This window comes from Phragmites australis, chromosome 15 (genome assembly GCF_958298935.1).
Source record: "Phragmites australis chromosome 15, lpPhrAust1.1, whole genome shotgun sequence".
NCBI lineage: Eukaryota > Viridiplantae > Streptophyta > Magnoliopsida > Poales > Poaceae > Phragmites > Phragmites australis.
Window position 1 is genome coordinate 1,233,526 of NC_084935.1, and position 13,490 is coordinate 1,247,015.

Here is a 13,490-nt window from a genome sequence, read left to right on the forward strand (position 1 = left end):
TCCTATTCCTTGCAAGAGGAAAAAAAAAGATGTACTCATCACGTGATGCACGGAGTCGGCGACGGGAGATAGTACCTCTACGATTTTTCCTTCAAGCTCACGGAACCGCACAAAGCTGTACGTGTACCATTGAAAATGGAACAGTGGGCGTACGTTACCAAAAGGCCTGCTGCTAGCGCACACGGACGAATGACGAGCGGAGTAGCGTGAATATACGTCTTATTTTTTTTAAATAGATAGTCTTTTACTATTTCTCATCCAACATATATAAAAGTATTTAAACGGAAGTAAAAGAATTAGAGAGACAAAACAAAAAGACTAGTTATATGGTAACATGATTCTATGGATAGAATATGAATTATATGTTCCATTTAAGATGATTTCATATGTCTTTGTGTAAAAAACTCATAACTTTTAAAGAAATTAGATAAGATGGACACCGGATAAGATTATCCTTCAACATGATAGTCTAGTAGCAATGAAACTCAAAACTCATTCAAATACATGAGTATGTGAGTGTTTAAGCCACTAATATAAAAAAAACCATATAAAGGTGAAAAACTGCAGCTAAAAAAAATCATCGAGTAAAGAATCTCTCCAAATTGATGATTTATAGGCAAGGGTATTCAAGACCCATGAGTATATACTCGTATGTGAGTTTTTATGCCTCTAGCAACAAGAAGAATGATCTCACGATGTGTTGAAATTTTAGCCTAAAAATCAAAACAAAAATCAAAATCAAAAGCCGAAAAACTTACAAACTTGTAAGAAAACCAATAGAGGGAAACTAAAAGTAGGGAAATTCAAACATATGCAAAAAACATAAACTTCATTACTCAAAGAGGTCAGTCCTATTTTAAATGGATTACAAAGATTTATCTCTCAAAACTCTCGTCTATTACATAGGCTAAGAACTCATCATTCTCTCATCTAAACTATAACTCTAAGGCTCTTAAATGGGTGGCATAAGGGGGTTTAAGTAGCTAGTTTAAAGCCCTCTCTCGTCCGATCCATCTATTTATAGACCTAGGAAACTTGACACTTAAATTTTCTAACTTTTCTCCAAAATACCCCTCTTGTAGTGCACGTCTACCTACCACCGAGGGTATTTTGATTTATTTTCTTCTCCATTCATCGGACGGTCGCGACGCCTTCACGACTTAGCTTCGCCTCGACGCAAGCTTCGTGATGGTGCCACATACTCCTCCAATCTTCCCACGATTTTGAGGCCAAACCGCGAAACCGCCTACATGCTTCTCAAAGTGTGACTCACCACCTTACTTACACCTTAAGTAAGCGTTTCGATGTCGACGCATGTACTCTGTCATGCGATCCTGACCGCCGACAAGTTTTTTCCGCTCCCGCTCCCTCGGGCCATCTTGTCACTTGCACTGGTATCCTCTTTGCTTTACTTTGTCAACATGTCGTCTCTATCCGCCTTCAATGCTTTGCTTGACCTCCACGTGTTCAGCTAGGATCACTCTTGACTCCGCCCGGCCTCCTTGATTGTCTGGCACCAAGCATTCCGCTTGGCCCCGATCATCCCACCGTCGACCGCCAAGTTGCATCCATCACCTGTATACCATGAGACAAGTAAACACATATCTCCAACTCCAATTCCAATTAATCCATAATCAATATGCTCAAATAAAATCTCAAATTATATCAAAACTTATGCAAAACCAAAGATCATCAAACTAAATAAATGACAATATCAATCACTCATCAAAGAAAACCAAAAGACATTTCAACTTGGTTTCTCAGAGAGCCGTGGCACAGGTAATTTTACTTAGCTCTCATATGCAGGCGCCCAATCAACGATTGTAGTATACTCCATCAACCTGTACGCATGCACGGGTTAGAAATATTTTCAAAAAATATATGGATAATAGTACTTTGTAAACTACCTATAATTTAGAAATTAGAGGTGATCGATGTGAATATATTGATCATATTTTCTTACTTTATTCCTTTGCTAAATCAGAGTCTTGCGCAAAGTTTTTTTTTTCCTTATGTTGATCATCCATGATACTCTCTCTGTCCATCAATGTAAGGTATATTTTGATTGAAAATTTTGATTGAAAAAAATCAAAATTTGTATGTTTTGATCAACAATTAGTCACAATATATACCTGTATAGTATACAAAAGTTACATCAATAAATTCATATTTTAAGTGATTTAAGATGATGTTTAGATTGTAGCAATAGATTCGTAAGAGAAATTAAAGGTCAAATTTTACTTTTTGAAGACTTTCTTTTATCAAAATATGTCTTACATTGATGGACGGAGTCATGGAGGGAGAGACCTAAATTAATGTTTAGTTAAAAAACATATGGAACGTTGCATGACAACGACACTTTGTGTTAATTTTGTTATAAGGGTAGATGTCGATAAATTAGAAGCAATTATTTGGATTTTTTGTTATTTTTTTTATAGTAGCAGAGGTGTGTAATTTAGAAGTAAGTATTGTGGTACTTTGGATTATTATTTTATAATGACATATATGGATAATTTAGAAGTATGTATCGGTGTACTTCGGGTTAATGGAATTCCTATTCCATTTTTAAAAAGTTCCATGTAGCACTAGTACACGCACGTATATACTGATTATTGGCCTGCCTAATTATATCATGCAGCTGTAGATTTGATCCACTCATCACATGAAGATAATACCACTATGATATTTCAATGTTTGGAGGTACTATTGCGATTTTCAAGTTTGGAGCCACACAGTGCAGTGCAATACGGTCATGAAAAAAGACCAACGTGCCATGGAAAGAGGTCAAGAAACTACAGTGGAATTGAAATGCATGTGCACGGATGGAAGATCCGAAGAAGTGAGGCATGATTACTGACGAAGTCTCGTGATAGGAATGCTTCGTGCTTTGGAGCAGAGCACTGGTGAGATGAAAGTGAGTTCTGTCAACCACCGGGAGTAGTTGGCGACGAAACTCTGACCGTGGGCCATTTAGGCCCGCGAAAAATCAGTGAAAATACACGGAGACGTGGAACCGTGCACAACATCATCCCACAAATTTTCACAGTCAAATACGATCCACTCAGGGAGAAATCAAAAGGTGAAATCAAGATTCAGCTGTGCGTGTGCGTGCACTGCTCGTTGCTTCGGTGACGACGCGATCCGCTCGATCAAACTAGGCTGTCTGATCGGCTAATCGAGCGGCGGCGCGACGTAGGAGAATCCCCGCGGGAAGAAGACCATGCTGACGAGGAGCCGCAGGCCGGACTGGAGCGTCCCGGTCGCCGGGAGCGTCGCGTTGCAGGAGGCCAGCGGGGTGGCCACCACCAGGTCGCAGCCGCTGGCCACGCTCGCCAGCGTCGCCGTCGTGTTCACCGCCATACGAAACCACCCTTTGCCGTCCGTCGTCGCGTTCGCCGCCACGGCGGCGCCGTCCGTGCACCGCAGCTGCACCAGCGCGCCTGCATGCCGTGCCATGGTACGCACAGAGAGCAGTCAGTAATTAAAGTAGATCGGGTTAGGGTGACCCACTCAGAAAGCATGTACTAATCTCGAAGCAAAGGAGCGGATGGAACAGTGCGCGCGCGGCCGTGGAGATTGAGGCGCAGCTCACTTGGGAATCCGGGCGCGGAGCCCGTTCTCATCGTGGTGCCGTTGTTGCAGGGTACGAAGCCCATGACGACGACGTCCGCTTGGATGCGCGGCGGCTGCGGAGGCTGCGCGCCAGATGCGAACACGCCCGCTACCGCGATGCCGACCACGAGCAGGAGGATGTTGGACGCCATCGCCATGGTTGGAAGTTGGAACAGGGGTGGTGCGCTGCACGTAATCGAGTGTGTATCCTGTCGTTCCAGGCGAACCTAACTTGATTCGAGTTATCGGTTCTTGAGTTGTGTGTGCGCGTGCTTATATGATATCTTGAAGGAAGAATGTGATTTGATCTCTTGATTTCTATATATATATTTTTCTAAAATACGTATGAGAGCTGCGCATCTTTAAATTAAAATGGAAGAAACAAAGTAGCGTACATAGCGACCTTAGTCAGATCTAAGATCAAGAATATGATTAGTGGAATTTACAAAATGAAAGGAACAACCAAACGAAAGGCAAAGACGCGGATTAGGTAACGGAGCTGACGACCTGCAACCGATCCATCAGAATGGTGAGATTTCTCGCCCTGGCGTCGCACCATTGCTTGATGTCGTCCCGGATTAGAGCCTCTAGAGACACGGTGGTTCTTGAAGATGACAGGGTTTCGCGACAACCATATCCTTTGACATATGAGAAGTATCAGGGAATCGAGACCTTTTCTGAATCCGCTGTCCACCTTCCCTCGGAGCTCTGTCCACAAATTCACGAGTGTCATGTCCGTTTGTGGTGCCTGAACGCCCAGCAGTTCACGAGTGTCATGTCCGTTTGTGGTGCCTGAACGCCCAGCAATCAGCACCACGCCTGCCACGCAAAACTGTAGTGCAGTAGAAGGTGCTCAGTGGTTTCCGGGTTTTGTAAGCAAAGAGTGCATAAGTCATTAGCTTGGAGTCCATGCTTTCGTCTACGAGCCATTGTCCATAATCTGTCGTGAAGCACCAGCCATCCAAAAACACTTGACTTTAACAGATGGCCATGTCCTCCGTATCAGACCGGCCCAGTCGAAACGAATGCAGCCTTCAAACATAAGATGATATGCTGATCACGCAGAGTATTGACCGGAAGAGGACCATTTCCAAAGAACATGATCTTCCCCGGCGCTTAGAAAGATAGTGTCAAGATGACTCCAAAGCTGCAAGTATTGGCATAAGGCCGTTGTGGTTAAAGGACCAATAATGTCCCGAATCCATTTTCTGTCAACCAGAGCGTCATGCACCGTTCTGCTCCTGACGACCGATGGTGCAACACAACCGAAGAGGTCTGGGGCTGAGTATCGGATGGAACAACCCTCCAACTAGGTATCCGTCCAAAATAACGTAGACCTACCATTGCTGACCTCAAAAATGGTGGAAGCAACAAAAAGATCAACCACTTCTTTCTCATGGCATATCGGAAGAGCGGCCCATGGTTTAGAAGGTTGACAACGCTGCCACCAGAGCCAACGTAGGCGTAGAGCCACACCTGCAAGCCGAAGGTCCTGAATTCCAAGACAGCCAAATTCGATCCGTCGGCACATCAAAGGCCAACCAAGAGAATTGCGACATCCAGACATGGTTTTGTCGCCAGCCCAAAGGAAGGCCTTCCTCATTTTGTCGATCTCCTTGATCAACCAAGGCGGCACTTTGATGGCGATGAGCAAATGTATCGGGGTCGAAGAAAGCACCGACTTGACTAGAGTGGCTCTTCCTGGTTTGGAAATTTGCTTTGCTTGCCACAGAGGTAGTTTGGATGCAACTTTGTCTAGCATCGGTTGAAGGTGGTTCTTGCGGAGCCAACCAGTAGTAAGAGGAACTCCGAGATATTGGATCAGGAACGATGACAGTCCATAGGGAAGATACTCCTGGACAACAACAATGTCATTTTCATAACAATTGATCGGAATAGCCGCACATTTGAGAAGATTTGTTTTGAGGCCAATTGCCGCTCCACAGAACGAAATAATTGCCAGGTGCCCTTGAATGTCTTGAGGGGTTGGCAACAGGAACAGGACAACATTGTCCGCGTAGAGCGAGCAATTGTGTAGAATCGAGCAAAGTATCAATGACGCCAACTCCATCAGCCTTGGAGAGGATACAGGCGAGGATATCCATAACTAGCACAAAGAGGAATGGGGAGAGCGAGTCCCCCTGATGCAAGCCTCTGGCGTGGTAAAGAGTCGGCCCTGTAACACCGCTGAGGAGTATAGGCCGATGATCCATTAGAAATTTAAGTGCATCGACACTTTTTCGGCATTTCTGACGGCGAAAGAATGGCTGCAAATGTGCAGGTCGAGTAGCTAGCCACTGTGAGCAGAAGATATCGTTCTTTTGTTTCCCCTTGGGTTCTTTTCCATTCTTTTGTCACCCTAGTGACTGGATTTTTATCTTTGAAGATTTCGGCCATCACATAAACTAGATAGATATATGAGTGAAACAAAACCGCTTATTAATTTGTAGTAAAAAGAAAAAAATCTCATTTCCTACGTACAAGAAAAAAGTTGAACTTTTGAAAGGTGTTTTATTTGCTCGCAGTTCCTTTTTGATACCTGATAAAGCAAATCTTGGTTTTCGCTTCCCTTGCGACGGGCCTGGGCGAGGGGGAACATGTCAAGTATCCGTCTGGGATCATATTTTCTTAGGTCTATTCTAGATGTACAATGCAATTTCGGTAGTCATTTTCCATTTCAGTTGGAAAATGTAGTCGGATGTTTAGGGTACTGTAAGTGATCAAGGGATAGTAACTCATATCACAGGGGGGAATTTAAGTGCATCGACACTTTTTCGGCATTTCTGACGGTGAAAGAATGGCTGCAAATGTGCAGGTCAAGTAGCTAGCCACTGTGAGCAGAAGATATCGTTCTTTTGTTTCCCCTTGGGTTCTTTTCCATTCTTTTGTCACCCTAGTGACTGGATTTTTATCTTTGAAGATTTCGGCCATCACATAAACTAGATAGATATATGAGTGAAACAAAACCGCTTATTAATTTGTAGTAAAAAGAAAAAAATCTCATTTCCTACGTACAAGAAAAAAGTTGAACTTTTGAAAGGTGTTTTATTTGCTCGCAGTTCCTTTTTGATACCTGATAAAGCAAATCTTGGTTTTCGCTTCCCTTGCGACGGGCCTGGGCGAGGGGGAACATGTCAAGTATCCGTCTGGGATCATGTTTTCTTAGGTCTATTCTAGATGTACAATGCAATTTCGGTAGTCATTTTCTATTTCAGTTGGAAAATGCAGTCGGATGTTTGGGGTACTGTAAGTGATCAAGGGATAGTAACTCATATCACAGGGGGAAATTTAAGTGCATCGACACTTTTTCGGCATTTCTGACGGCAAAAGAATGGCAGCAAATGTGCAGGCCGAGTAGCTAGCCACTCTGAGCAGAAGATATCGTTCTTTTGTTTCCCCTTGGGTTCTTTTCCATTCTTTTGTCACCCTAGTGACTGGATTTTTATCTTTGAAGATTTCGGCCATCACAGCGAGAGTGAAATGATGAAGGGCGCATGGCACACTGAGCTTCCAAGAGTGGCATTTCACTTTGTTGCATTGGCTTTTATTTTTTCTTCTATTTGTTGGCTTTTAGCACCCGAGTGGGCTTTAGCGAGTCCGCTTTCAAAAAGAAAAAAAGAAAGAAAGATTAAATCACTTTTGTTCGGAAAAGTATTCTCAGTGTCAGCTAAAGGTTAACTCACTTTGTTGGTGCCTAAACCACTAGTGGGTGACTCTTATCTCAGAAGATTCTTAGGCCAGCAGACAACAATCATCTTACGTGTTTATTTCTCAACATCATTAAAACATTTTGTTTTTCTATGGAAGATAAGAACGTCCAAATTAGAGGATAGGTACGTAGGAGATTCAATTTCGATAAAATGGTGCGGTCCGTCTTAGTGAAATACGTGCATTGCGCGTCATCGAAAAGATAAAATGTTGCGAGCAGAGACGCAGAGGCAATACTAGTTTCTGGTCAGAAAAAACAATGTAGTCCAATGGTGTGACCCCAACCCAAATGAAACAAAAAAACTGCACACATACTTCTTTCCCGACAGCAGGAGGCCAATAAACTGCTTCAGATTGCTGACAAACAGCCATATTTCGGCTCTCGTCCCAACCAGAGATTTCAATTTCATTTTATAATTTTTTTCATTCACTAGCGAAAAAAGCGAAATTCATAAAAAAAAATTTGGTTATATTTCATCATCCGCTATGTGGGTCTCACATGTTAATAAAGTAAAATTTCGAAATTAGATATTTCGTTCTCCTTTAAAATTCCTAAAATTTTGTCGAAATTTCGGCAAAATTTTAATCCCTAGTCCCAACAATTCAGACTGGTTTTACTTCACTGCAATTGACATAGCATTTATGTCTAGACACATTTGCGGAGTATAGAATACCATACATCCCAGTTTGCCATTTCCATATCATCATGGTCTGCTGCATGCCATGAACCTTCAACATACAAATATCACCACCTCTAGAGTACCACACAGTACATCCCATTTCAAGACTGACATAGATAGACGAGGAAATATCAGATCACCATGCTGCAGCTGCAGGGGGGCATCTACGCTAATTTCGTCGGGCGTGGAAGGAGAAGCCCGCGGGGAAGAGGTGGAAGATGCCGCCGAGCAGCCGGGTGAGCGGGCCCTGCAGGTAGGAGACGAGGCTCCCCACGCCCGTGAGGTCGGCGTTGCACTTGATGAGCGGCGTGTCCACCACCAGCGTGCACCCGCCGATGAAAGCCGCCAGCGCGTTCGTCAGGTCCGCCTCCATCGAGAAGGATCCGTTGCTGTTCGTCGTCGCCCCCGCCACCATCTTGCCCATGCACCTCAGCTCCACGTCCGCGTCTGCACGCGTAACACACGTGGCAACAGATGAACATAACTTGCCGTGAGACTGTCCGACTAGCTCGTGTGTTGCTTCAGGTGTCGGCACTTACTCGGGAACGCTGGGGAGGTGGCGATGTCGATGAGGCTGCCGGTGTTGCAGGGCACGACGCCGGTGATGACGAGCCGGCCGAGCTTCGCCTCCGCGGTGCCGAGCACGCACGCCGCCAAGACCACGGCGGCCGCGAGAAGGATGGCCTTCGATGCCATTTATCGCAGCGCAGCCTGCCGATAGCTTTGATGTAACTTTGCTCGCCTTTAGCCTTGCTAGTTTAAGGAAGGCATATTTATAGACTCGGAAAGTGAAAGTAGTACCGATTTCACTCTAGTAAACTTCACTGATTACCCCTTTTACTCGCATCTGTTTTGACCTCGCTCGGTGGTTGAAGAGGAGCTATCAGATGTGCACAGCACAAAATACAACCATAATGATGAGTAACTTTGGGATAAATTCGTTATGCTTTTATGAAACAGACATGGAGGCTTTGTGTCTGAGGTTGCCAAAGCAGAGGTTAGTGCGAGGCTCGCGGGCTCAGTGCTCGTGGAACTGAGAAACATAGAGAAACAAAAGGATCTAGATACAGCGCAAATTGATATGGAGCGATGAGCCATGTCGGCAGTTGTTTTTCCGACCAAGACCAGTTACAGCTAACTAGTCGATCTAGGCATGGATTCTGCAATAAGAAAACGGCTATTAGTTGGCATGTTCAGACTGAGCTGATATTGGCATTTTGTTCCCACAAGCATGCATCTGAGTCAAGGTAAGTCAAGCCAATTAAGCTGTCATGGATCAGACCAAAAACAAACAAGTGCTCCACTTGGGGTCTCCACTGGCACTTTGTGTGTCACTAGCGATCTCGTGACTTGCTCTTCCCTGAATAATAGTGTCGCACCTCCTTGATACACCTGAATACCTCTCTCTGCCCAGGAACGGGTCCTTTCCTGTGTAGATCGAGCATCTCACTCTCGAGTCCAGTTCCTGTCGGAGCATCGTATTCGTTAGTGAACAGGAGGTTTTCACTTTTGAGGCGTGCCCGGGCCGTCTCGTGATGCGTGTGGGGCGCTTTTGCCAACACGATCATTTCAGTGGCCGAGGGGCGCATCACTGCATCAGCATACGGTCATCGCCGACCTGTGTGTTTTTTGAGACCCTTTCAGAGCCGGGAGCCGGCGAGCTGGCTAAGTTTCTCAGCTCAGCACACTACCTAAGCTTGGTCTCTTCTGTGTCGTCCACTTTTTTTTTTTTTTGAGAACTCATATATATTAAAACATTAGAAACAGAGTACAAAGTTCAGGGAATAAGATCCCGACAAGAGGACTGTAGCACCACAGCTACCGTAAGCAGTTCTAGCAAAACACGATAAGGATAGGGATGGTAATGGACACAACTTAATCATGTGTCAACGGGTAAAAACTCTAATAATTATGGATTTGCAATGTATTCTTTATTCATAGGTCTGGATAAACTTAACGGTAGAGAGAAACAGGTATAAAATAGTAGTACATGTGCCCACTTCGTAAATGTATGTTCCAAGCATTTGACATATGAGCACAAATTATTTGATGGTATATAAACTAGCACTTGCATCAGTCGCTCTCGTCCTCCCCACCTCGCATACGAGTGTACCTGTTGTCATCCCTAATCCGGACAGACTCTAGCTAAATTCTATGAAGCGGTGCTACAGATACATCATCGTGCAAAACTACTTGGATAGCCGTTACTTGTTCTTAAGGTGAATCTCAAAACGGTGATGAGATTCATTCAATACTAATCATATATGCCAAGTAATAAACATATAAGATAATATCTTATTTAAGTAAGATCTACATTAAAGATAAATAACTGTTATCTAAATCAATGGCGAAGCTAGAGCGAAATAGATAGGGTACAGGATCTCAACCATGCACAGCTTTACGCTCGACATCAGCCTGTACGGCCTGCTGTGGGTGCAGTAGTTTGAGCTGTGAGGTAAGATAGAAGTAAATTTTTGAGAATTATCATTGATTTTTGATTTTTGTGTGGATGCATCCACACTCCTGCTCTGCATGTACCTTCGCCCCTGATCTAAATGATGATACACCAAGATACATCTTCAGCACCGTCATATATAGAATTTATATCCCTAGCTACCCGCTACAGTTTGCTTTTCCTCTGCTTTTGTATGCCCGGCTGGCTCATGGGCTTTTCTTGAGGAAAACCTGAATGGCCAGTTGAAGAAAAACCTGAATGGGCGATAGTATACTGCAGTAAGTTAAGCCCAATGGGCGTTGCAACGCGACAATGTAGAGGGCCGGGTTTGAGTTCACAGCCCAGAGTTACCCAACCTCAATAGAGCGAAGAAGCAAATGTTCCATGATAAACGAAGTAGCCGGCTGGCCCTATTCGTTTTAGACAATACCGATATGCAATTGTTTAGTTCCAAAACACATGCCGGCAACTGCCTCTCTAGTATCTGGGCCTCCCTCTCTGTCTAACCATGCCGAGGGCTTTTGGAACCTATGATTGAAAAAAGATAAAAAAAAAATAGACAAAAAAAAACATATAGGAATATGATAGGGTGGTGGGTAGAAAACAGAGAATTGAAAAAAAAAGAAATTTTTCTAAAGTTGATGTTTGGATGATCGTGGGAAAAACTCAATAATCTGTCTCGATCCTACGAGCCGAGAAGAGAAAAAAATGCTTTGTGTGGATTCTTCTTTCCTGTACTTTTCCTATAAAATCGAGCACAAAAGAAAATTTCATATATTATTCCTCTACCTCCATTCATGTGAACCAAACAGATGAATAGTAAGCGCAAAGGAAAATTTCCTATTTTATGGGTTTCCTACTTTTTTCTACATTCTACAAATCAAAGGGGCTCGGAGTGGTGGATTTCCAGCGTCTCACTAACAAGGTCGCTTTCTCCACATGTATCGCAGTGGATATGCGGCTGTTTGCTGCGGCCATAACCATCGCGCTGGCAGATAGAACGACAACATCCTTTTGGCACACAGCCTGATGGACCGATGTATTTTTGGATTTTTCTTCCTACTCTATCAATACAATCTGGCAGAGCTCCGGCCGATCGTTCAAAAAAAGTTGTTTAGTTCCAAATCCCTAATCTTGCAGAATCTTGAGGGGAAGCCGAACGAAACACACGAGAACTTGTTCTGATAGACGAGACCCATAGTAACTCCAGAATTAAAAAAAAGAAAGAAGAAGATGTGATGTTGCACCTTGCTCCATGAACAAAAGAGAAAAATTGTCTACAAATATAGTTATAGGTTCGACTAAGAAATATTTTTTTCGGCTGGTGGCTAAGAAATTGTTTAATCCATCGTGCCAATACTCAATACTTACCTATCACACATGGTAACTTGTCCACAAGATCCGATAAACTGATTTGATGGCGGTAGGTTTCTCCATGGCTGGCGTCGTGTAAACGGTCATAAATTCCGGAGATCAGATCAAATCAAATCACCAAATGGGACATGGAATTCGATCCTACCAGTTCTTGGTTTCCACTCTCGCCATCCATCCATCCATCCATCCGTCAATCCGCACGTCCATCGACCACCTCCTTCAAATCTTTGCGTGTGCATCTGGTGAAATCCACAAGGGTTTCAGCGCGGCCTGGCCCTGGCTAATGGCGACGCCGCGCCCGAGAAAAGAGCTGACCCGCTCGGCTCCGATGGTTCTTCACTTCTTCCGCGGCGGCGAACGCTGTAGCCTCCAAGGAGATCGACATGGCAGCATGCTTATGATGCATGGCCTGCAGTACTCTGCTTACACCTGGACACCGACGCATCAACAAACAAGTAGGAGCTGTCTTCATGAGTCGTGGTCATCTATAGTTGTGTTCTTGGTCTCTTTCGAGAGGCATCTTGGAGTTGTTAATGGATTGTCTGTCCCTAATCAACTGACTAAGAGTAGCCAGCAACTATTCGAGTCCGAGTGCAGGTCTTGACAGGGCAGATGTTAACCGTACTTGGACGACGAGGAGTCGCCTGTGCCTCTGAATCCAGGCCAGCCATCGGTGTCAGCCATGAATGAACATTACAGTACGAGCTTTGCTCTTAAGCTACGTCGAAAAAACAGAAAATCAACTGTAATCAATGTAACCGCACATTAACCGGGAAGAGCATGATGGCTACTCACTGTCATCAGAGGCGTGTTCCGAGCACTGTTGTGTTGCTGGTTTTCAAAGGATCCACACGCATGGCCTGCAAACTGGCCATGCAACACCCACGACGAACTCACCATTTATTGCAGCGAGATTCCTGCAATTTGGCAGGCAAACTGACCACGAACAGCGCAGGGAGTTGAGTGACACACTGTCCACGTATCCAACCAGGGGCTATTGTATATTGCGTGTCAGGTGCGAAGGGATTTGAGATTGAGAGAGAGAGGTCGCCTTCTTCTCTCTGTCTCTCAATCGCATAAGTGGCCCGACATGGTTGCAGTGAAGCAAAGCTACAAGGATCCAGGGAAGCAAAGCTTGACAGGCTCGCTGGCGCCAGCCTTGCCATTTCCGTGCTGAAAAATGCAAGTCACACCGGGGTGTGCACACATAGGTTATCTAAGCTATTGCCTCCGCTTTGAGATTTGGACAGCTAGAAAATGTCCTCAGCACTCCTCTTTTGGCTGCCGAGGGTAAAAGAGTATTTTGTCATGCTAGTGCTTGCGCCCACCCGCCATCGCCCGTGCTATGCTACCTTGCCCAAGGCTCCGCACCGTCCCCCCGACTGTGTTCCGCGACCTCCGACGAGTCCTCCTGTGCTCCACTCGTGACAACAAAGAGCGGGGATGCGTGACAAAGGTTGACGTTGTGGGTAGTGGTGCTGTTGATGAGGAGAAGGTCTGGTAGCATGGACGGGGAGAGGCGGCTGGCTAAGATCTTGAGCAGCATGGACTTGTCGACGCTGGTGGGACCGACAATGGTGAGGAGCTTGCTAGGGCACACACGACAGGTGATGTTCCGGAGCCACAGTGTCGTTGGGCAAGGCCATGGAGGCCATGAGCCT

At 44.8% G+C, this 13,490-nt stretch overlaps 2 protein-coding genes across 2 annotated transcripts; both read right to left on the minus strand.

Moving 5' to 3' along the window:
* Window positions 1–2,716: 2,716 nt before the first annotated feature.
* Window positions 2,717–3,846, minus strand: LOC133893315 (phylloplanin-like). The gene is made up of 2 exons (XM_062334312.1): window positions 3,593–3,846; window positions 2,717–3,440 (listed from the first exon to the last, which is right to left on the minus strand). Exons 1-2 carry the CDS (start codon window positions 3,768–3,770, stop codon window positions 3,172–3,174), a joined length of 447 nt encoding a protein of 148 aa, XP_062190296.1. The 5' UTR covers window positions 3,771–3,846; the 3' UTR covers window positions 2,717–3,171.
* Window positions 3,847–7,931: 4,085 nt separating this feature from the next.
* LOC133892787 (phylloplanin-like) lies at window positions 7,932–8,935 on the minus strand. The gene is made up of 2 exons (XM_062333736.1): window positions 8,540–8,935; window positions 7,932–8,447 (listed from the first exon to the last, which is right to left on the minus strand). Exons 1-2 carry the CDS (start codon window positions 8,694–8,696, stop codon window positions 8,170–8,172), a joined length of 435 nt encoding a protein of 144 aa, XP_062189720.1. The 5' UTR covers window positions 8,697–8,935; the 3' UTR covers window positions 7,932–8,169.
* Window positions 8,936–13,490: the final 4,555 nt, after the last annotated feature.

Bases quoted from the DNA above. Each gene is read 5' to 3' on its own strand.
- LOC133893315 (XM_062334312.1), bottom strand. From the start codon at position 3,770: ATGGCGATGGCGTCCAACATCCTCCTGCTCGTGGTCGGCATCGCGGTA. The intron at 3,441-3,592 runs GTGAGCTGCGCC...CACGGCATGCAG, and splicing joins CTCCGCGCCCGGATTCCCAA to GCGCGCTGGTGCAGCTGCGG.
- LOC133892787 (XM_062333736.1), bottom strand. From the start codon at position 8,696: ATGGCATCGAAGGCCATCCTTCTCGCGGCCGCCGTGGTCTTGGCGGCG. The intron at 8,448-8,539 runs GTAAGTGCCGAC...TTACGCGTGCAG, and splicing joins CACCTCCCCAGCGTTCCCGA to ACGCGGACGTGGAGCTGAGG.